The sequence below is a fragment of the Marmota marmota genome, unplaced genomic scaffold (genome assembly GCF_001458135.2).
Source record: "Marmota marmota marmota unplaced genomic scaffold, marMar, whole genome shotgun sequence".
Taxonomy (NCBI): Eukaryota; Metazoa; Chordata; class Mammalia; order Rodentia; family Sciuridae; genus Marmota; species Marmota marmota.
The window spans coordinates 7,626,270-7,649,779 of NW_026000171.1; the positions used below are offsets into that span (position 1 = coordinate 7,626,270).

Consider the following 23,510-nt stretch of genomic DNA (forward strand, 5'->3'; position numbering starts at 1 on the left):
TTTTTTTTTTTTTTTTTTTTAGTGCTGGAGATCAAATCCAGAGCCTCACACATACTAGTCAAGTATACACTGAGCCCCAGCCCCAGCCCCAGCTCTTTTTATTTATTTATTTATTTTTATGGCATAGGGTCTCACTAAAACTTTCAATCCTTCTACCTCAGCCTCCCAAGTAGCTGGGATTACAGGTGTGTGCCACCATGCCCAGCATAAAGCATAAAGATTTCTTTAATCAGCAGAAATCTTACATTGTTCCTTCTTTGTTTGAACTCATATTTTCATTGTTTCCCCCATTGAGATTTATCTAATATATATTTGTGGTTGAAAGGTTAATGATAATTGTATTATACTTCTTTGCCTCTGTGTGCTATGGGTGTTGGTACACATGTGTATATGTATAAAAATATATATTTAAAAATTTTCAGTGACCTTATGGCTTTAAATATTAAAGATTTCTTCTGGATCAGGTTATTAGTTATTGTTAAGACAATTCATCAGACAATGGTGTTTATGTTGAAAAGACAACATAAGTTCCAAAATTTAAAGACATAATAAACTTATACAGAAAATGTCTATCTTAACAAGATGGATGGTGCTTTTTAAATTTTTCAGTTAGTTAGAACCATAGTTGAGTATTACTTTTTTTTTTTTAATAGTACTGGGGATTAAACCCAAGATCTCACACATATTAGGCAAACATTCTTTCACTCAGGTACATCCCAATGCTTGTTTTATTTTATTTTGAGACAGAGTCTGACTAAGTTGCCTAGGATGGCCTTGAAATTGTGATCCTCCTGCCTCAGCCTCCCAAGTCACTGGGATTACAGGCATGTGCCACTGTCCCTGGCATTACTGATTTCTTTCTTTCTTCCCTTTTTTTTTTTTTTGTAGTTGTAGATGGACAGCATGCCTTTTTTTTTTTTAATTATTTTATTTTTTGTGGTGGTGGGGATCGAACCCAGGGCCTTGTGCATGTGAGGAAAGTACTGTACCAACTGAGCTATATCCCCAGCCCCTATTGTTTATTTTTTCATGTGGTGCTAAGGATTGAACACAGTGTCTCACATGTGCTAGACAAGTGCTCTGCCACTGAGTTACAGCCCCATCCCCATTACTGATTTCTTGAATGAGTGTTCATCATTACTTACATTCTGACCATTAATTTTTATAAAAAGTACTAATAAACCTTGTTCACACAAATAAGTAGTTGGGAATTGAAGGAATTTTATTATAGTGTCCCTCATTTCTTTGAGTGCTTTCTGATTTATTTTTAGAAAATCAGAGTGTTGTCATCAAGCATTATATTTCTGTTGACAAAAGCCAAGAAACAAAAAAAAAGATTTGCTATCAAATCAGAGCTCATTACATTAGGTACGAAATTTCAAATTATTCTTTCACTTGACAATTCCAGAGTTTTTATACTTCAGGGTAATGAAACTTAGAAAGATTTGGGATGGGTTAGAAATATGCCTTCTTATGTAACGGGCTTTGGAAGGGAGAATCATCTTGATGTCTTAACATTTCCAGGTACTTCCGGTCTAGGAAACAGTTCTGGAAATTGATGTCTTAGAACTATCTGTGCCCTGTCTACTTCAGCAAGGGTTCCATATGCATAGTTTGAACACTGCTGCTTGAGAAAAAGAAGAGCTGGGCAGTCATATACAGGACTACAGCTTTATATATTAGAGTTTGAACTCCTTTTTCACCCCCAGGATGGTTCATATCATGAAGATGTGGGTTATGGTGTTAGTGAGGGCCTCAAGTCAAAGGCCTTGTCTTTGGAGAAGGCCAGGAAAGAGGCAGTGACGGATGGGCTAAAGCGAGCACTCAGGTAAGCAGAAGGGGTTGGAGTCTAACTGACCTTATTTCAGCTCTTGTTTAAGAGCAGTTTCCTGGAAAAGTAACATGTTCACATGGGCCCAAAATCTAAATAACATGAAAAGATAAATCTTACTCCTACCCTTGTGCCTGTTTATCCTATTTTCTCATTTTGGTTTGTGTTTCCTCAGTGTTTTTGCTGAGGTCTTCCATGTTGGAGAATGGTAGAATACTACATTCTCTTTTTTTGTCCTTGCCACCCCAGGAACATGTCATGGTAACTTTTAGCCATGAGTACTGTGCTAGTCAGCTTGCTGTTACTGTAACAAATACTTGAGATAAATCAACTTATAGAGGGGAACGATTTGTTTTGGCTTACAGTTTTAGAGTTTCAATCCAGGATTAGTTGACCCTGTCACTTTTGGGCCTGTGGTGAAGCAACACATCATGGAAGGGACCGCATGGTAGAACAACCTATTCACTTTTTGGAGGGGAAGTGAAAAAACAGATAAAGAAGAGACAAGTCAAGTGCCCCACAATCCCCTTTGAGGACAGATCTTTAATGACCTTCAACCTCCCATTAGGCTCCAACTTGTAAAGATTTCATCACCTCCTAATACCACCAGTCTAGGAATCAAGCCTTTTAAGGCATAGGTTTTATGGGTGATTTCTTAGTCTTTTCATAATCACCGTCTCTCTTCAAGGGATTTGTGTGTTATACTCACTGCTGTATTCTCAGAACCTAATCCAAGTATTAGAATGTGGCCTGTTCAGAAACCATTTATTGAGTATATATTAGATCCATTTCCTCTAATACAATTGAGAAGCGATTTGTGTACAGTTTTAACTCTGAAATTACATGTAACAATCCTGTTTTGCTTTTTTCCTCTTCCCTTTAGGAGTTTTGGGAATGCGCTTGGAAATTGTATTCTGGACAAAGACTATCTGAGGTCATTAAATAAGCTTCCACGCCAGGTATGTTAGAGTGGCTAGATGGAAGGGTAAGATAATACAACAGGTTCTCTTGTGTTGTGGGTTGAGTGTTTGGGGGATGGAGGGAGAAATGAGGATTTAGATATTTACATAGTCTTGAATGTTTATTTCAGCAATGTTATTGCTGTCAGGAATCAGTCACTTCATTTTATAGGTGGAGAAATTGAGGTCAAGAGAATTTCCATTACCTGTCTTACGTAAAGAGAACTGTGGTGGAAATGGTCTGAGTCCTTAGAATGAGCACATAGTTCTTTTCTGCCCATTGTCACTTCCCAGAAAAGCTCAGCCTTCTTTCTTTCCCTTAGCTCTGGTGTGTTTAAGGTGCAGATCTCCTTTTTTTTTTTTTTTTTTTAATATTTTTATTAGTTGTTGATGGTCCTTTTTTAAAAAAATTTATGTTTTAGTTATAGGTGGACACAATATCTCCATTTTATTTTTATGTGGTGCTGAGTATTGAACCCAGTGCCTCACGAATGTTAGGTGAGCGCTCTACCTCTGAGCCACAACCCCAGGCTTTTTTTTTTCCTTTTTATTTTTTTAAAATTATTTTTTAGTTGTAGTTGGACATAATACCTTTATTTTATTTATTTTTATGTGGTGCTGAGAATTGAACCCAGTGCCTCACACATGCTAGGCAAGCACTCTACCACTGAGCCACAACCCCAACCCCAGATCTCCATTCTTTCTCTAAGTATCTGTCATGTGGTCTGAGCATCTGCCTTAGGAGTAGGGGATCTGCATTGCAGTATCCCTGGAGTCACTCAAGAGCCTGAATGAGTTAACCTTTGGGGTGTTCTTCCTTGCTTGGTGGTGAGTCCCTGCTTTCTCTGTGGCCTTCTCTGCCCTGTGGTCCCTGCCATGCTGCCACCAGATCAACATTCCCTGGAGCCCCTAGTAGAGGTCAGTTGGCCTCTGTCAAAACTCCATAATCTATTTTTAAAATCATTTTTAAACATTAGATGCAATATTTTGTTAAGGATTTTTGTATTGTTTACAAAAGATATTAGTCTACAATTTACTTTTTTATTGTGGCATAAAAGCACATAAAATTTACCATCTTAACCATTTTTAGTATACAGTTGAGTAGTGTTAAGTTTATTCACATTGTTGTGAAACGGATCTCTGGAGTTTTTCATCTTGAAAAACAGAAACTCTGTTCCCATGAAATAACCCCATCAACCTCTATAGGGGCAATCAACCACTGAACTATATCCCTGGCTCTTTTTTAATTTTTTGAAATTTTGAGAGAGGGCCTTGCAAAGCCGCTGAGGCTGCCTTTGAACTTGTGATCCTCCTGCCTTAGCCTCCTGAGCTGCTGGGATTACAGCCACTGCACCTGGCTGCCATTCTACTTTCTGTCTCTGAGTTTGACTCTTATGGATACTTCACATAAGAGGAGTCACATACAGTTTTTATTTTTTAGTGATTGGCTTATTTCACTTACTATTAATGCCTCAATATTTATCCATATGGTAGCAGGCATCAGAATTTTCTTCCTTTTCAAAGCTGAATCATATTCTGTTGTATGTGTATATTTCCATGTTTCATTTATCCACCGTCTGTCGATGGGTATTTGGTCTACTTCTACTTCTTGGCTATTGTGAATAATATTGCTATGATTATAGATGTGTAAAAACCCTTGGCAACTCTGCTTTCAGTTTTTTTGGACATATACTCAGAAGTGGCATTGCTGGATTCTACGGAAGTTCTATTTTTTAATTATTGAGGAACTGTCATACAGATTTCTATAGTAGTTGCACAATTGTACAGTCCTACTTAATATCATGTAATAGTTCTGATTTATCCTTGCTGTTTTCCTCTTCTTTTTTTTTTTTTAATAGTAGCAGTCCTAATGGGCGGGAAGTGATATTTTATTGTGGTTTTGTTTTGCATATTCCTGATAATTAGTGATATTTAATATGCTTTCATAAACTTATTGGCCATTTGTATATCATGTTAGGTAATATTTAGGTCCTTTGCCATTTTAAATTTTACATATATTATATATATTTTACAGATAAAATATATATGTAATATATATGTATATATTTATTGATATAATTTTTTTTAGCAGTACTGGGAATGGAACCCTGGGGTGCTCAACCAATGGGTTACATCCCTATCCCTTTTTATGTTTTGAGACAGGACCTTGTTAAGCTACCCAAGTTGGCTTCAAACTTGTCATCCTCCTGTCTCTGCCTCCCACATTATAGACTGCACCACTGTGACTGGTGATCTGTGATGGATTTCCTGGAGTTGCTAGAGGACTTTGGGGTTTGAGGAGTTTTATTTTGTTTCTTTGATTGGGTTTTGTTTCCTTGCTTCTATATGTCTTGTGATCTTTTTTGAGATCCGAGTATTTGAAAAACCACCCACCTTTCCAGTGTTTATGTCCTGGCTTGTGGGGTGGAAGACAAGACCTTTACCACATGGGCCGGCCAAGGGTTCTGGGATTTTTCAGACCTTTCATATCTTTTGTCCCTCATGATATCTGCTTGCAGCTCTAAAATGTTGTGGTGCCCACCTGTTTTAGTCCCTTCCAAATTCTGCTGCCATTAGTCTATTAGTGCTCTGGGTAACAGGATAGAAAATGGTGTCTCAGACAGCTCACAAACAAGCCAGAATACTGGATATGTGATCCATTCTTCGTTTTCCATCCTGACTGAAGCTCCCTGGCAGGGGAGGTTTCCTCCCAGCTGTACCACTCTGCTCAGGGTGGAATAGTGGCTGGATGAGTGTGCGTCACGCTGCACATGCTCTTAACCCCTCTGGCTGGAATGCTGTCACACTTTTATTGGTGTAGGTGGTGTAGCTTCTCCACTAGCTCTAGAGTTCTCACTAAGGTATTCTGGTCCACATATTGTTAGGTTTCTCTATGGGAGAAAAAGGGCTCCCACTCTGTCATCTTGTTGATGCCACTTACATTTCTTCTGTTTTTAATGAATTTTTAAAATGAGGTGCAATATACAGACAACTGAACAAATCATATTAGCACAACTTGATGAATTTTCCTAAATGAACACAGCTTCTTACCTCTCAGAAAAAGAACTGTACTAGCTCTCCAGAAGCCATTTATACATACCCTGTCACAACTTAACCTTTATCTTTTTAGTAGTAACCACTGTCTTGACTTCTCTGTCTTCCAGACTTATATTTTTTCCTGTTTTTGAATTTTATATTTCTTAAAGAATGGATTGAAGGGCTGGGGATGTGGCTCAAGCGGTAGTGTGCTCGCCTGGCATGCGTGTGGCCCGGGTTCGATCCTCAGCACCACATACAAACAAAGATGCTGTGTTCGCCGATAATAAAAATAAATATTTAAAAAAAAAAAAAAAGAATGGATTGAAGTATTAAAAAGTATACATGACATGGAGACAAGTGCACATAATATCAGTGTTCAACTTGATGGATTTTAAAACCAAACACATCCACGTAACAGCCTCTGGATCAAGACACAACATGACTAGTATTGGAGAAGTCTCATTTTTATTCCTTGCAGTCACTACCAAGGAAAGCCACTGTTGTTTTGTTTGTTTGTTTGTTTGTTTTTGGTGTTTTTTGGCAGTGCTGGGGAGGAACCCAGGACCTCACATATGCTAGACAAGCTCTGTACTACTGAGCTACATCCCCAGCCTGCCATGGAGAACCACTTTTAATAGATTTGTTTGATTGTTAGGTACTCTCTGTAATCATATTGTCAGAACTCTTCTATCTGGCTTTCCTGCATTCTGTGAGATTCATTCATGGTGCATGCAGCATTTTCATTGATGTATAATTTTCTATTGCAAGAATATATGATAATTTGTTTTTCCATTCTGTCTTTAATGGACATGTGGGTTTTTTGTAGCTTTTGGCTATTTTGAATAGAGCTCCTTTTAGCACTCTTGTGTGTGTCTATTGGAACTCAATTGTACTCATTTTGCTTAGGACTTACTAGTTCAGAAGATACTTAGTTTTAGTAGGTTCTTCTACTTTTCCAGTATGATTGTATGAATTTGCACTTCCACATAGCATTATTAAGAGCTCTAATTGTTTCATAACCTGAACATTACTTGGTATTGCCAGTCTTTTTCCCTTTTTTTTTTTTTTTAGCTTTTTTTTTTCTTTTAAACAGCAACTTGAATTATTGTGACTTATAAATAAAAGTTTAAATAGATAATTGAAACACCTAAAAAATAACATTTAGACATATTAAATATATTTTATCTCCCTTAATATTATATTTCATGCTGTCTTTTTTTTTTTTTTGGTACTTAGGATTTAACTCAGGGCCATTTAACCACTGAGCCACATCCCCAGCCCTATTTTGTATTTTATTTAGAGACAGGGTCTCACTGAGTTGCTTGGCCTTGGTAAATTGCTGAGGCTGGCTTTGAACTCTCGATCCTCCTATCTCAGCCTCCCAAGATGCTGGGATTATAGGCGTGTGCCACCGTGCCTGGCATTGCTGTGTCTTTTTAACCTTCTCAGGTACATTTCAATGTAGATAAGAAATCCAAACTATAATTTTCATTTTCATGTTATCATTATTAAAATATAGTCATTTTAATTTCTTGTATTCAAATAATTATTCATCAGCATCAATTTTATGAATTGAAAGATATGTTCTCACTGGGGATGGTGGTACATGTCTATAATTCCAGAGACTCAAGAGGCTGAAGCAGGAGGTTTGGAAGTTCTAGGCCAGCGTCACCTGTATCAAAAATAAAAAAATAGAAAGGGTGGGGATGTGGCTCAGGGGTTAAGTGCACCTGGATTCAATCCCCAGTACCAAAATGTTTTAGTTGTACTACATCATACCTTCAACTTCTTTAGTGATGAATGTTGTGTTTGTAGGGAGCACTGCTGGCTGGGAGGGCTGAGAAGATACAGGTCTCCTCAAAGACTATGTGTCATCTCTTCTCTGAAAAAAGGAACAAGGGGACAGTATAAGACAGGTCAGCTGCCAAGGAGAGATTCAAATTAGATTATACAGACTGTTGCCCTGAGTCAAAAACAAAGAAGGGTTCTTTTTTATAAAAAGATCATTAATATAGAAAATTATAAAATAAAAAGTAAAATTGTTCACTCTTCCACATGTGGTTGTGACATGTGGAAGAGTGAACTGTGGTCGCAGCTAAGGCAGGAGGATCGCTTGAGCCCAGCAGTTTGAGGCCAGACTGGGCAACAGCAAGACCCTGTCTTAAAACAAAATGACTTGGAAGTTGTGGATCTTTTTTCTCAGCCTTTTAGGACCTAGGAAGAATGATGGATAGGCAACTGGCAAATGCCATTTTCTGGGAGTCCTAGGCTATGATGCATGGAAGAGAAAGGAACGGGGTAAGCAATTTGAGCAAATTTTTTTTCTCCTTTCTCCCCTTGTTAGTTGCCTCATGAAGTGGATTTAACTAAAGCAAAGAGACAAGATTTTGAACCATCTGTGGATCAGGCAAGATATAACAGCTGTCTACTGAATAGGGCTGTGGGACCTTCAAAACCACAGAAGGTGACCTCTCCATGCAGACCAAGCCACTTGGATGATCCCCACATTGTGCTGCAGGGGGACAAGGCCAGCAGTTCCCGGTAGGAGCCCAGATTCTGTCCTTTTCCTCTTCTGCCCTCTCTGTGGCTTGGGTTGCTGCCATTTCTGCTTTTAGAAGCAGCAAGTTGGTTTGTGTGCCTCCTGAAGACCTGTGTATTTGTTAGTAATTTGGTTAACTACCTTCTTGATCTTCAGATGCAGAAGCCCGACACCCTGCACCGCGGAGAGTGATGCCACATACCAGCGGAAGCTCCGGCAGCAGCAGCTGCAGCGGCAGTTCCGGGAGCAAATGGAGAAGCAGCCACGTGCTCAGATGCCTGCTCCAGAGGTTGAAAAGAGGAGTGAGGGTGTGTGAGGGCTGGCAGCAGTGGCCTGGGTGTGCTCTGAAGGAAGTCTAGGGGACAGGATGACCTGATTCTGAAGAGGCCAGTAACAAGGTGGTTAGCTCCAGGCCAGGTTCCATGAGGGCCTCTATCAGAACACACAGGATAGATGAGTCCAGTAAATTAAGATGGTGAAATCTCCCATGTACTTTGCTGTTTCTGAAGACAGTGGTTTTTTTTGGGGGGAAGTAAATAGGCCTTGCCATAATGTGGAATTCATAATTTCAGGGCAAAGAATTTTTTTTGGCTTCAGATACTTTGTCTCTGGATTAGAAAGCCTTATTTTTTTTCCTAAATGGCTTTGAGTGTAAGGCAAATTGGGTTTGAAGATAATGGGAGCTTTTGGCAGGTTATCTGCCAGTGAACTTTAGCTTATTTCAGAGTGCAGGTTCAGTGGGAGTAGTAAGACATTTTTTGACGGGGAGAGTTGGGGGTGGTGCAGAGAGTGGAAAGAAAGAAAGGGCATGTCCCAGACCAACTGAATTTTTGCCAATTTTCCCCACAAATGATGAGGATTCAGAGGATGTACTTTGTGTTTTGGTTATTTCATCCTCCTCAGCTTTTATACACAGGGCTGGGGATATAGCTCAGTTGGTACAGTGCTTGCCTCACCTGCACAAGGCCCTGGGTTCAATCCCCAGTAACCCCCCCCCCAAAAAAAAAAAAAAAAGAAAAAAGAAAAAGAAACTGTCCTTGGCCTATCCTAAGAACGAGTTATTCCAGAGGCTTAGCTTCTGACCATTGCAGGTGCTCTCAGGTGGGTTGTGGTGGAGGAAGGCGGACTCCAGGGCTTTCCCCAAACTTATCAGTCAACAAGAACCATCGCTTCAAGCCTCAGCCTGGATGGCTTCTAAAAACCCTTCTATTTTTTAAAAATTAGCCATATGTATGTATATGTGTATGTATATATGTATGTGTATAAGAAATGTACATTTTAGTTGTAGATGGACAAAATATCCATTAATTTTTATGTGGTGCTGAGGATCAAACCCAGTGCAAGTAGTCAAGTCCTCTACCACTGAGCTACAACTCCAGCCACCCTCCTATTTTTTCTGTTAAAGAACACACTAGCTTTTGCTTGTCCCACTTTGGTGAGAAGGATATAACAGTACAGATCTCGAAGGACAGGGACTCAGGAAGTTGAGTTCCTTTACCAGCTGAGCCTTTGTAGCCTCAGGCAGCTTTGCATTTCTGAGATGGCTCCCTCTAAACAGAGGGGAGTTGATCTGATCTCTAATTCCACTTAATCAGTCTATGTCTGACTTCTTTCTCTCCTGTGTGAACTCTAGCAGCACTTCCTGCCCGCCCTTTGACGCACAGCACCCCTATAACTGACACAGAGCCACTCAAGGAGAAAGTTTTCCTTGCAGGTAAATGACATAAGAATTAGTAAGTATCCATGGAATGTTTGTAATTTACTGTGGTGCATACTTTTGGTAGTCACAGAATACATATTAAAAGAAGCATAAAAGTCCTAATTTTTGGCTGGGTGTGGTGGCACTCGTTTGTAATCCCAGAGACTTAGGAGGCTGAGGCAGGAGGATTGCAAGTTGGAGACCAGGCTCAGAAACTTAGTGAGGCCCTCAGTAACTTAAGGCTTAAGGATGTTACTCAGTGTAAAGTGTCCCTGGGTTCAATCCCTAGTACCCCCCAAAAAAGTGTGTGTGGGGGTTTCACTTTTGTCTGTTTTTTAACCTATATGAAGTTTTAGAAAAATGGAAAGAGGCCTTCAGGTAGACTAAGGGGCTCTGACTTCATAGATATGTTTAGCTCTTCTGTTGTCCCAACAAAGGGAAGCTTCAGTATACTTTTCAGGGCAAAGAAGAGAAAAATTGTGAATTTTGTTATTGGGTACTTAAGACCTAGAATTTCTTGTGACCACTTTTCCCAGTGCTTTCTGTGAAGACAATTTGCTTTTCTGTGATTTCCATTAGAGAACCTTGAAGACAATCTTGAAATGTGGGATCTGACTCCAGATTTAGAGGACATTGTCAAGCCCTTATCTAGACCAGATCCACCCCAGACCTCTGCCACCCGAGTCCTGAACAATCAGGACAGGATGCCACACAGCGATCTTCACCAGAAGCCACAAGAAAAATCTGGATTCTGGCACCCAGAGACTTACAGCACTAACCAGCATGTAACACGTAGCAGTGAGATGTGTTTAGGTACAAACTTAAAGGGAGATCCTGGGCTTAATTCTTTAAATTTTAAAGGAAGGATGATATTTCATTTTAAGAAATTGGATGGAATCATTCCAAGGCAATAAATAAGCAGTGCAAATGGGAAGAAAACAGTGGGTTTAAGAGCCAGAACATTTTCTTGGGCTTCTGATTTCAGATGCTACCCTTTTTAGCCTTAGACATGACTGCATTTAGAACTTTTCCTTCTAAAAGTAGGTCCGCTTGGCCTAGGGATTAGCAAAGGTATCTACTCCCCATAACAGTAGTTTTCATTCTTGAGCTCTTAGTCTGAACTAGGATCATTATATTAATCTAGAATTATTCTCTACCTAGCCCTTATTTTTAAAAAACATGGCAGCTGTGTTTAAGCCATTGTATCTTCCACAGGAAACTCTGAATCTCATAGGAAGAGCCAGGACATGAAGAAAAGGAAATTGGATCCATCTTAAATGACTCAGGACCTACTTGGACTGTGACAAAGGGACTTTGGAAAACTGCTTTTTGGTCTTGAAATTATTCGTCATTCCTGGGGAATGAACTTGATTTCCAAGGATTACCTTGATTCATTTTGAACCTTTTCAGAGGACTTGACTGTTAAGCCTACTGCAGAGAAAGATGAGCACTTTGAAAAAGCCTGTCACATGCTGCAGTAGGGAGGCCAAGGACAGATGAAATACCCGTCTTTTGACTCTTCAGGCTTTTTCCTCTTTACTCCTAAGCTATTTAATGTTAATAAAGGTAGACATTTTAGGACTCGCTAATGGCTACCTGCCCTCAATATAAAGCAATGTAGAGGCCATGCTCCAAAAGTACTTTCAGGCTTCTCTCTATATATAACATATCCAAATTGTCAGCATCCCTGTTCTTACACTTTGTGGACATTAAATAAGGGTTACTTGAACTTCGATACAAGCATGGCAACAATGCCCAAGTTGATCTAATAACTAAGAAGAATAATGCATAGATAACACATATAGCATGGATATATTGGATAAAGGTATGATTCATGTCCTGGGTGGGAAAGCATATGATTTTATCACATTATTTAGACTGATGTTCAATCTAAAAACCTTAGAAAGCAAAATTATGGGTAAGAGAGGGAATACTATAAAATCTCTCAGTTGTGGGTTCATGTCAGCACAATTCTGCATCCTTTTAAGACCAACATTCTTTGCTAATCAAAGAAATAATGATCGAAGATCAAGAAAAAGGTACATGCACCTCAGAGCATTAATCTCCAGGATATATAGAGCTCAAAAAACTTAACACCAAACAAATAATAAATGGTCAATAAATGGGCAAAGGAACTGAATAGACACTTCACATAAGAAATACAATTGATCAACAAATAAATGAAAAAATGTTCAACATCTCTAGTATTTAGGGAAATGCAAATCAAAACTTCACTGAGATTTCATCTCACTCCAGTCAGAATGGCAATCGTTTGATTGAACACAAGCAATAACAAATGTTGGCAAGGATGTGGGGAAAAAGGCACTCTCATACATTGTTAGTGGGACTGCAAATTGGTGCTCAATTCACAATAGCTAAACTATGGAACCAACCTGGGTGTCCTTCAATGGATAAAGAAAGTGGTACATATACACATGGGGTATTAGTCATAAAGAATGAATGAATGGATGGATGGAACTGTGATCATGATAAGTGAAATAAGCCAATTTCAAAGAACCAAAGGCTGAATTTTCTGATATGCGGATGCTAATTCACAATAAGGGGAGCAGAATAGCGGTATTTTGGACTAGCAGAAGACTTGACGTAAAGGTAGGGAGTAGAAATGATCAAGAAAGCAAATTTACTTAATACTAGTAGCTGTTTGTAATGTGAGATGGAATCCACTGTAAAATAAAATTTACTTTTCACAGTATTTAGATGTTTCATGATTGTTTTCCCAAAATAATGCATTTGCAGTTTTACTTTTTAAAGTGCATTCTGGGCCTAATCTTGAAGTAGTGACTTTTTACTTTTTGGATCCCAGACCACTGATAATGGTGCCCCAATGTGAGGCAAGTGAGTCTTGAAAGTACTGGACAGCTGCTGACCTTTCCTGTTCCTTTAGAAGATGAAGAGACAGCGCCTGCCTGCCTGAATTTGCCTTGTCTTCTAAAAGCCTTATTGGTGTTGCGTGGATTTGGTGTTTTCATCTTTTGATTTTGAGATCCTTCATGTCTTCCTCAGAAAAAGTCCACTTTCCTTGCAGAATCTTAATTGAGGGCAACATCACTGCTGAAGTTCCAGAGGGAATGGGAATTCAGTTGTAAACTGCACAACAGAGCCAATGAGAACATGAAAAAGGCACTTCCTGGAAATGAAACCCCACAGCTCAACAAAAGCAAGTTTGGTTTATTTGAATGGTTTCATTAAATAAGTCTACAAAGGTAACAAACTGAAGCACAAAGCGCAATCTTACAAGAAGCGCAACACCCAGAGTTAGTGCAAAATGTACAATTAACGGCTGCTGAGAAACCCCCAAGGTTTGAATTCAGTTTGTTTTTTTAAACAGTGTACATTGTTAAATAATGTAAGGAAAACATTTATAGTTCAGAAAGTTCTTTTTAATATGGAAAAGATACTTGAAGGGTACTATTAACAAAAATAATTTAAACAGTTCAGTAGCACTAGTTCATTCCTCTAGGCTTCAGTTATTTCATCCACAGGAGGGGGAAAAAATCAACAGTAAATAAAACCAGTTCTTATTTTTGTGTATAAGTGAAAAGACCTCAAAATTGCTAAACCAAAAATAACAAAACAATGTGCTGCATTTGGCACCCTCATTCCTCTGGTAGAAGTATCATTTCATTCACTTCAAGCTGTCCATTTCCCATTTACTCGGCATCATCTTTGTTCTCACTCTTACCCTCTCCCCAAGAATTAAACAGAAAAATAAGTCAGCACTTCTGCAGCAGGGCTTGGAACCCCTGCCCTTTTCATTTCTACCTCCCTAAAACCTTTAGCTCTCTCTCATTGGTATCTCTGGGGCCTAGGCCAACTTAATAAAGAAATAGAACCAGGGCCAAAATGGAACAAAAAAGATCTGGATAGCTACCAGGCTCTTCCTATCATGGAGACTCCTGGGATGTGCCATTGAGGTGGGTGAAAGGTTGGAAATACGGTATGTCCCAACTAAGTCAAGAGAAGCAGCACCCAAGAAAAAGTCTTATTTTCTTTCCCCATCTTCTGAGAATATCCCAAACATAGCCAATTAGAACAGTATTTATTTCTGGAAAGTTCTGAAAGTAACAGAACTGCCCATTACAACTAGACATAGCATTAAATAATACTGGTTGGTTGCAGTTATGAAGGGGGAGTATGTAAATGAACAATGTGAGAATATTAGTTATAATTGTAGAAATATAGGTGGCACGACAGATTATGATCCTGCAACCATTTGGGCATCATCATAGAGAAAACAGAAATAAAGCATTCTTTCCTACAATGCTTATTAAATCAGAAGTTGGTCCGCTTTCCATAGAATAAGAGTACCCCAAGCTGAGAAATGCAAGGTGTAGGTGCATGAAGAGAGCTGTCCAAATGGTTTTTCTTGGAGCAACTTTTTCCATCTGCCACTCTTCCCACCTTAAAAAATGAGCTACCCATCCCCTTCTCCTTATGTTTAATTTCTTCCAGGTCTCATCTGTTCAAGCCCAGCTCAAATCAGTAAGATTTACGACAATCTGGCCAGGCGTCAGGTATCTTTGAAACAAGTGTGTGCCCCCTTTAATTAACCTTTCTTTTTCTTTCTCTTAGCTCACACCTCCCTTAATCTTTTATATTGTGCAATTTTGATGTAACACCCCTCCCTCACTATTCCTGAAACAGAACTTTCTGTTTTCAACCACTGATGTCAACTTCCCATCTTACTTATCTTACACCTGCTTTAGACAAAATTGTTGAATGATTAAAAAAAAAAAACTCTTTTCAATTTCCCTTTGGCATATCCACTGCTGGGGTCACATGGACCTAAATGTTCTTTCCACATGCCCTTTGTTGATCTGGGATCTGGTAAGTCGATGCTAATGGCAGAAGCAATAGAAGTCCAAGGCACTAAAATATCCAGCAAGCAATACTGGGAGAACAGAAGTATTCAAGTACAGTAATTTATACAATTTTACATTCACATTTATTTATCTAATACAATGGAAGTACAAAGGAAAAAGTTAAAGTGTCTCAATAAGTAAAGGACAGAGCTAGCTTTTTTTGTGTGTGAACTTTTTAAACCTTTCATATTTTACTCTTAAAACTACTGTTGTCCAACAACATTTATATATCACAGTGTTTCCACATCAAAACTGATGGCAAAGTTACATGTCCGCAGGGAACGTATTTTTTTTTTTTCCTAATTGCTAATGCTGCAGTCAAAGCTGCTATTATCTTTTGCTTAAAGCACTAATGACCTATTATAAGAAAGGGTTGCAACCCCAGTCCCCTGGTATTTTTCACTGGGTTCTAAAAGAGGAGAGGGGGAAAAAAGCAGGGATGGGGGCAGAGTAGGAGAGAACCCTATATTGTTTGATGGTTTGAATTCTTGAGGGAGTAAGGGATTTGGGGCTTGTACCACAATTAAGAGCTGTACCCACTTGCAGATACAAATGGGCTCTGGCTTTACATTGAGCTCTCTTGTAGCTTCTTGATAACAAGATTCTCTTCTAGCCCTAGGCCTCACTGGTGGGTGGGTATAGATAAATAGGAAAGCATAGACTGAAGCAGCCTCTTCACAAGAAAGTTGCTCTCTCCTTGTCCCATTCCAATAAATGGAGAGGGAGGGAGAGTCTCCATTCTGAGGGCTCAAAGCGGTATTACAAACATTCCCTTCTGGCAAGAAATAACCAGTTAAATGCAGCACTAGTAGTTAGTAAATAGGCTACTTCCCCATCCCCCCACCCTCCTTTCAGCATTCCATCTCCTGCCCCCAGATCTACTCAATTAATGTCTCTAGGTCTCACTAAGTGGTCCGCAGGTTGGAACCTGGGGGGTTGCTGATGGATTTCTGCAAATTGCTGATGTTGAAATTCTGTAAGGAGGCAGTTCCTACAGGCTGGAACTGGCCAAGTGGCTGTGGTGCTGGGCCACCCGTCCCACTCCACTGAGTGCCAAATGGGGCAGCTGGAAAACCGTACTGCTGTGGGGGGCACATAGACTTGGTGAAGTGACCTAGAGAGGTAGCTGATGCTGCAGAGATGGGGGCAGAGCCACCCAGGTTTGAGGTCATGGAGATGCAAAGCTGTCCAGGTGCAGAAAACTTTCTTGCCATTCCAGGGCCCTGAAAACAAAAAACAACTAAGTTTAAAGTCTGGTGGGGGTATAATACCCCCAGGGGTAAAATGGGCAGTTTAATAATACAATTCTAGGAGCAATGAAAATACCACGCCTATTGGAAGGAGGAAGGTGTGTGTACACATGCTCACGTAGTTTAGAATGTTAAAGGAAAAGGGAAGAAAAAAATGAGCTGACCAATAAGGAGTCAGGGATTCAGGGAAGGGAAAGTAAAAGGGCACTTGGGTGATTTTCATCTTGTTTTTCTAAGTGAGCTACTAAGGAAGGTTGTGGCATAAAAGGGTACACTAGACCTAGTAGTTTGTATCACCTCTGATTCATCTGTGTTAGGTAGTAATGTGAGAAATTAGGAAAATGGCAAAAAAGAAGCCCTTACCTCATAATTCATGTGTCCTTTGCTTCCTCTTCTGCCTGAAAGATTCATGGCATCGCGGGCCCAGTTGTCTACCAGCTTGTGTAGGTCATCTGTGAAGGTGCCCTTCCTGCTGGATGTCATGGCAGGAGGCTGAGCTTGGGCAGCTTGGCTGTTCACTGTTCCCCCAACAGTGTTTGTGCTGCTGGTTCCTGGAGTTATAAAGTAGTGACAATAGCAGCATTAAAAAAAGAGTCTAGATTATTAATTCCAGGAAGAGGGAAAATGTCACAGGATGATGAATGGCAAGCACAGAATGGGGACAGGAATTGGGAAGCCATGCAAGAAAGGAAGATTACAAGGTTTTATTTAGGCATTTGTTTTGGCACTAAAGGGTAATGAAAACAGGTTCTCTTCAGTAACTGCAGATAAGTCTGAACAACTTAGGAAGATGGCAGGTATGAAGGGCAGGAATCTCTTTCAAAGCATCTTAAAGTACTGGAACTTTCTGCCAGTGCTCTATTCCCAGCATCACACTGGGTGAGAGTATAATATGGTCAACAAGGAGCACTGCTGTGGAAGTTTGCAGAATGCAGGGCAAAAGAAGGATTTCTTGTGCACTGGGCAGGTTAAAGTTGGGGTAGAAGTTCAGAGATGGGTACTTGGCTATGGAGAATATGGGTTCTCAAATCATGTGGATATTGCCACATTTTTAAGTCATTCTTTAATAGAAAGTAGTATTAAGAGAAGTAGCATGCTCTGTTAAATTTTTTTTTCACTTTGACCCACGAATATAAATTTGTAAATATAAACTTGGAAAGAGTTAAGCCTTCAACCCTTCTCAATTTTCCATGAGTAAAGAACAAAGATTAGGCAAGGGAAGTGACTGAATCAACTTCAGAAAGACATGTTTTCCTGAAGACGATCTCAGTTTCAATTGGTTCAAGGATTCTCACACCTTCTCCCCCTCTTCCCAGAGCAGCAAACACTCCCATGTAGAAGCAACAGGACAGTTCAGCTGAGGCAGGGGTGCAGAGGGTAGAGGAAGCTTTCGGGTTATGATGAAGGAATTCTATTTCTATGGTTTGATGAAAAAGGAAGAAGGAGTCTGTGTCCTGCCTGATTTCGGCTCTGCTGGAGGGCACACTGAAGGTTTATTCGAAGAGGCAAGTTTTAGGGAAGAGGGAAAGAAGAGTCATGGTCTTATTTTTTTTTTCCTCATCCCCCACTTTCTTAACAGATCTCACATTTACTGCAGAATAAATAAAAGCTACTAAAATAAGTTGTGAGCCAGTAGGCCTGACGAAACCCAAGTAATAGTGGGGCTAAATAAGTTCATGCGTTTTCCTGCTTTCAAGGACAGAGCAGCACACCAGAGCACAGCAGCACACCTGAAGCAACACTGCCACTTACAGCCTTTATAATCCATTGCTGGTTTCAAGTCAATTTGCCGTCTTTCCACTCAGGGAATGGCACATACAAGCATGTCTACACTAGAGGAACAGTTAATTCTGAGGTGAAGGTGCAGAGTGAGGAAGGTCACATGCTTCTTACCACCATGGCAAGACACGGAACTACTGCAGTGTGAGTGACAGCTCACGTGGTGCCGCTGGAGCCACAGGGTATTGTCATTGCACACAGGGTATATAGGGGGAAGAGTAGATTCCCCTGGAGTACAGGAAACCCAAGTGGAAAAATATAAAAGCACAGGAAACAGCCTTCCTCAAATAGCAAATGTGAGACAGAGGGAAATGGAAAGTACAGGCAATGAGGACAGGCAATCATGATAACAAAGAAATCCAGACAGCAAGCACACAGCATGCATTGGGGACTGGCATCCTGCTTAGGGTGACTACTGTTTAGTGAAACGATCAAAACAAACAGAAGTCATCATGAATGAACAGGGCTGTCCAATGCCAAATATGAGAAGCTGAGTGGAGGTGAGCACTGCTTAACCACAGAGAGCTCATGCTGGGAGTCACACTTCTCTAGTCTGATGCTAGCTGCTCTTGATAGTGTGAGGCCCCTTCAGAACTAAATTTCACTTTTCATTTTAACCTGTATTACCCAGTATTGGATTCTGAAAGTGGGGCTTATGACATGAAGGAGTACGAACCATACAGTTAACTTTTTTACTTTGGCTTCTGTAAATAGGCTTCCAGTTAAAAAAGGAAACAAAAATCCCTTTCTGATGAGAAATTCACCCCTAGGAAAAGCAAGGTTGACTATAACATAGACCTGACTAGTAGAGAGACCTTCTAGAGAACATGCTAACTCACCTTGAAAACTTTTTCAATCCTTCTGAAAAGCCCTAAAAAGTGGTATAGACTTTAACCTCCCCAAATTCATGTTTTGATTCCTTCCTGCCAAAAAAAACATCTCCCCTACCTCCATGCTGCCGGATCTTAGGAACCATAACCCATTAGGACTCACAACTTATTGCCTGGTATCCCAAGAGTAGAGTTCTCTTGTTAACTCTTGCTAGGTGGCCTGCTGGGTTGCAGAATTATATGAAAAGACCCCAGTCTAAGAAGCCAAACTCTCCAAAGTAGTATTTCTCTCCGCACTAATCTAGAAGCTGTCTCCCACCATGATGTAAACAATAGGAGGGCATAGACTCTGTCCACTTTGATAACTGCTAAGTCTCTACAGGGTGCAGAACAGTGCTTGGTACCTACTTGCTAACTAAAGAACTCTTTCCTACAGGAGCTAGGCACCCCTAGCTCCCCATGCACATCCACAGGCACTACCAATCCATGACTGTCATTGAGCTAGGTTTACATGGGGAGAGCACTGACTATGAGGTGGTTTCTCAATCTGATATTATAGCCAGGTGTTAGCAATTAAGCATGTTAAAGAATACATTAGAAAAGGTGCAGAGATAGATGGAAGTTGGGAAGCTGGAATTATGAAGCTTCAGAGTTCAAAGAACTCATGGATAACAGGCTTTGCAATCAAGGACCAAAAGTAACAGAAAAGATAATTACTACAGAGCTGGTTGCAAGGACAAACTTTTTTCACCATCTTCCCTGAAGCACAAAGAGAGAGCAGTGTGTTAAAGATAAAGAAACATCAGTGTAAAATCTTTAGATTCTCCAAACAGCATACAGAGTCCCAGCAAGAGAGAGCAGGAGGGGAGACAGATGGGTGGGACCTGGTAGCCTTGACATAGACAAAATTCTATGGGATGTTATCTAACTGGCTGTTAGCCTTCACACAGTGATCTGACAGAGCGTGTTGCCTGTTGAAATGTGTTGAGTTTCCACATCCAATCTCTGTTTTTCAAAGGGTAAGGGGAGAAACTCCAGTACCTAAGGTCTCACTGCTTGAATTTCAAACACTCAAGCAGTGTTTCCACTGATACTGTCTCACTTCTTGTTTCTCCTGCTGGGTTGTTATAAAGCACTCAATAAAATTAGTACCACTGTTACAATTTTAATTTAAATTGGCTATTATATTTCTATATTCTAGATAAACACACTAACCCCTTCCCTTCCAGAAAAATCTTTAAAAATATGTGGAAAACAAGCAACCTTTGAACATAAACAGAGCATTAAGCCAAGCCGTGCTTCAAAACCATTATCTATTATTTTGAGAGTACAGAATAATGTAACCCCAAACTAATAAGGCCCCCAGATCCTTACAGATACCTGTTTTTTCCCCATATTTTTAAGTCTGCCTCTTAGGATTTGTACAGCAAGCTTACATACTGAATCCTGATGTGCCTTCAAAGATGTATGGCCTCTCATTTAGACCAAAGGGGAAGTGAAAAGATTTAATATTTCTAATCACTTTTATTTGAACAAAGGGGTGTGATACCACCTACCTTTAAATGTCTGATGAGAACTAACAGAATTAAAGTGATACTTATCATCTCATACTTCCAAAAAAAAAAGTCTGTTTTCTTTCTTCCCTCTCAAAAGACAGGGAACGTGTGTGTGTGTGTGTGTGTGTGTGTGTGTGTGTGTATCTCAATCATTTCAGGCTGTATATCATAGGCCTGACAAATCAAATTTATTTCAAAACACTTGTCTCCTACTACTAATGTCCTTTCATCTTTCTAGCTGGACATGCAAATTAAATGCTTATTAGCACTTAATAGGCATTGTCCAGGCTAGTCTAACCAGAAAAAATATTGATGGGAATGTTCTAAAATTACACAAGCTTGGAAAATTACCAAGCTGTGTAATGTCTTTCACCCTCTTCTTTTTAAAGATTTACAAATGTGACAGTGAGGGAAATGGAAATTAAATGTAATTTCAATGTACTCTGAAATTTGGTCACTACAGAGGACAAAGGAGAGTGTAAATTCTTCCCACCATGAAGAGGCCCAGGATCTCTGAACCATATACTCAAACACTGATGGCCTTAGCACATGCATTTAAAAAGCACTTCAATAACCACACCAGAAGTTTGAGGCCTTAACAGATAGTTATCCAAATTCTAACCAAAAAATAAATAAATAAAATAATAAATAAATAAAAATAAAAAAATTTAAAGTTGAGCTTTGTTTGTGAAATTTTTATTTTAATATACATTTATTGATCACTTACTAAGTGCTAGATAGGCACTGGCTAATCAGAGAGTACCATGGACCATGACTATGTCCCAAGAGTCATTTATTTTTGTGTCTATGAGCTTATCTGATTTATATGCCCCAGGAGATACGAACTGTCTTCTTCACATATGGGGAAGATGGGTGATTTGCTACTGTGCTTTGCTTTTAAATATAAGGCATTGTATTGTCTTGAACAACTAATATATGGCTAGGAAATCCCAGCAATCAGATTAAAAAGGCAGCTTTCACTTGAAGGTGCTGGGCTTTGGTCATTAATAGAATAAATGCTTTATCTTGGATAACCACAGTAAACCCCCTTTTGAACTATTAATGTCATGGGGAAAGAGGGCAGTAATGGATCCAATGAAGAAACTTCTACCATCTTTTCAACTAGTAGATGTTTAGGCTTAATGAGGAGAAAACAAGATTCCCGCCTACTCTGAAAAGAATAGAAAATATGGTAAACTTTTACCTGCTTCAAGGACCTAAGCGCATCAGTGGTTAAGATGCTTTTTGTCACTCCTAATGCCGGGGCTGGCTGAGAGACAATACTGAATATGACTAGGTGTGGTCTTCATTACTCTCAATGACCCAGTATAAAGTCTTGATCTCTTATCTATCCTGGATCCATATCTATCATGGATCTAGGAAGAAGCAATTCTACTAGAGAGTTATTTTGACATCTATAGAAATCCAATATTATTTTTACATCTTTTACCATAATTAACACGGGGACCCAAACTTCTGAGGGCAATAGTATTCAGCCAAGCCACTGACTAGATGATACACAAAGAGACAAATGAAAATGGACTGCGTGACACATCAGATCCAAGCAGCAGAAAAACAAGGACAAGGAAGGAGTAAAGGTGTTACACACAAAGAGCCAAGCAGGGCGTACTCAGAAATCGGGTCCTCCTGCCACCAGGTTTGAATGTCACCTGCTCAGATGCACAGTTAAACTTCGCACAGCCTGTGAGAGGGGGAAAACGGAAGAACAGAGAGAGGAGAAGAGACAGAACACAACTACAAGATGTTAGAAACTTGAGGCTTGAGTGGTGAAAAGCACTAAGATGGCACAGAGAAGAACAAAGCTTCTGGGAAGGTCAGATATGTAAGACAGGAAATATCAGGCCTCGGTTCCCTCCTTTTGCATAATACTGAAGCTCTTCTCAGTTGGAATAATGTTAGCTAGTTTGTGTTCCTTAGCAACTCTCAAATCTCTATTTTCTAGTAAGTTGTGGCAAAGCCAATGTATCTTTATTTTTTTCATTATTTTCTGCCCAGATATTCAACTCTTTTCACTTCTTATTCTAATGTTACTGAAAGCTCCTTCTTCTGTAGGAATGGTTTGAGCAATAATTGTTAATGAACAAAACTATATTTGGAAAGAAGAGATTATAGATGAAAAATTAAATAGTAGAGCTAGTCATCTTAGTTACTCCCATACTTAAAAAAGTCTACAATAGCTAAGAAAACACACTGTTTTTTAGAAACTGCTAAAATTCCTTAGAATTTGGTCCAGGAAATCTCAGCCTAGCAGTAAAGCCTACATTCCAAACACAAATTAGTTATTTATAAAGACTGTAGATGTAACTTTTCACAGTAATCCCTTGAAAAATAGCTCACCTAATGGGAGCAATGAACTCAATGATTCTGATCATCACTCAACTTCTCTGCTGAGCCCAAAGATATATCAGTGTATAACATGTAGACCATGTTCAGGTCAGCTAGTGCCAATAGGTTTACTCATTAGGCATTTCTCCCAGGTATGGCAATTTCTTCATTTTAATGTTTCTGGAAGATGATGTTTGCTTTGATCTCTTCCTTACCTTGTCCTGGAGCAGAAAGGCTTGGTACTGAAATGGCACCATCACTGGTGAAGGCCGAGTAGAGGTTATCACTGGAAGGAGATGGCTTAAGAGGTTGTAACAGTTGATTCTGCCCGGTCTCTGCGATGTTGCTAGGAGGATGAAGGGTCTGCTGGGGGTGCAAGACTGAAGCTGCACTCTGACCAGACAGGTTACCTGCCAAAAGACCAAATGGGCTGAGGACACATGTGAAGTTTCCTTGATGCACTCAATAGGCAATGTTCTTATTCCTTTAATTTGTTCTACTGAGGATTAATCATGGGTCAAAATGCGTAAAGATTCCATTCTACATTTCTGTAAATCATTTTTTTTTCCCTACTAGAAAAAAAAAAAAAAGATGGCTCATTATACAAATCAATCCCCATACCACTTTCTTTTTAAAGTGGTATGGGGATTGAACCACCACTGATCTACATCCCTAGCCCTTTTTATTTTTATTAGATAAAGTCTCATTAAGTTGGCAAGTCTGGCCTTGACCTTGCAATTGTCCTGCCTCAGCCTCCTGAGGTGCTGCTGGGTTTATAGTATTCAGCCAAGCCACTGAC

The 23,510-nt window shown here is 39.7% G+C and overlaps 3 protein-coding genes across 48 annotated transcripts in view; 1 reads left to right on the forward strand and 2 right to left on the reverse strand.

The window, feature by feature from the left end:
* Rad52 (RAD52 homolog, DNA repair protein) overlaps nt 1-11,804 on the forward strand; it is a 33,698-nt gene extending 21,894 nt beyond the window's left edge. For 7 of the 10 annotated variants that reach the window (XM_048787546.1, XM_048787544.1, XM_015500782.2 and 4 more), the window contains 7 exons: nt 1,710-1,828; nt 2,715-2,790; nt 8,174-8,370; nt 8,525-8,676; nt 10,002-10,082; nt 10,647-10,880; nt 11,283-11,804. In XM_048787546.1, coding sequence (XP_048643503.1) covers nt 1,710-1,828; nt 2,715-2,790; nt 8,174-8,370; nt 8,525-8,676; nt 10,002-10,082; nt 10,647-10,880; nt 11,283-11,344 — 921 coding nt within the window. In that variant the 3' untranslated portion in view covers nt 11,345-11,804. The remainder of the gene's footprint in view (nt 1-1,709; nt 1,829-2,714; nt 2,791-8,173; nt 8,371-8,524; nt 8,677-10,001; nt 10,083-10,646; nt 10,881-11,282) is intronic. The other 3 variants (XM_048787550.1, XM_048787552.1, XM_048787551.1) reach the window with 3 other exon arrangements.
* Erc1 (ELKS/RAB6-interacting/CAST family member 1) overlaps nt 1-23,510 on the reverse strand; it is a 1,605,700-nt gene that overhangs the window by 660,443 nt on the left and 921,747 nt on the right. The window lies entirely within an intron of this gene.
* Nucleotides 13,237-23,510, reverse strand: part of Wnk1 (WNK lysine deficient protein kinase 1) — a 132,411-nt gene continuing 122,137 nt past the window's right edge. For 9 of the 18 annotated variants that reach the window (XM_048787495.1, XM_048787494.1, XM_048787483.1 and 6 more), the window contains 5 exons: nt 22,927-23,121; nt 21,975-22,067; nt 19,527-19,568; nt 16,564-16,751; nt 13,237-16,173 (listed from right to left, as the gene is read on the reverse strand). In XM_048787495.1, coding sequence (XP_048643452.1) covers nt 15,856-16,173; nt 16,564-16,751; nt 19,527-19,568; nt 21,975-22,067; nt 22,927-23,121 — 836 coding nt within the window. In that variant the 3' untranslated portion in view covers nt 13,237-15,855. Of the gene's footprint in view, nt 16,174-16,563; nt 16,752-16,795; nt 17,686-19,526; nt 19,569-21,974; nt 22,068-22,926; nt 23,122-23,510 lie in introns of those variants that run through there. The other 9 variants (XM_015500789.2, XM_015500788.2, XM_015500784.1 and 6 more) reach the window with 6 other exon arrangements.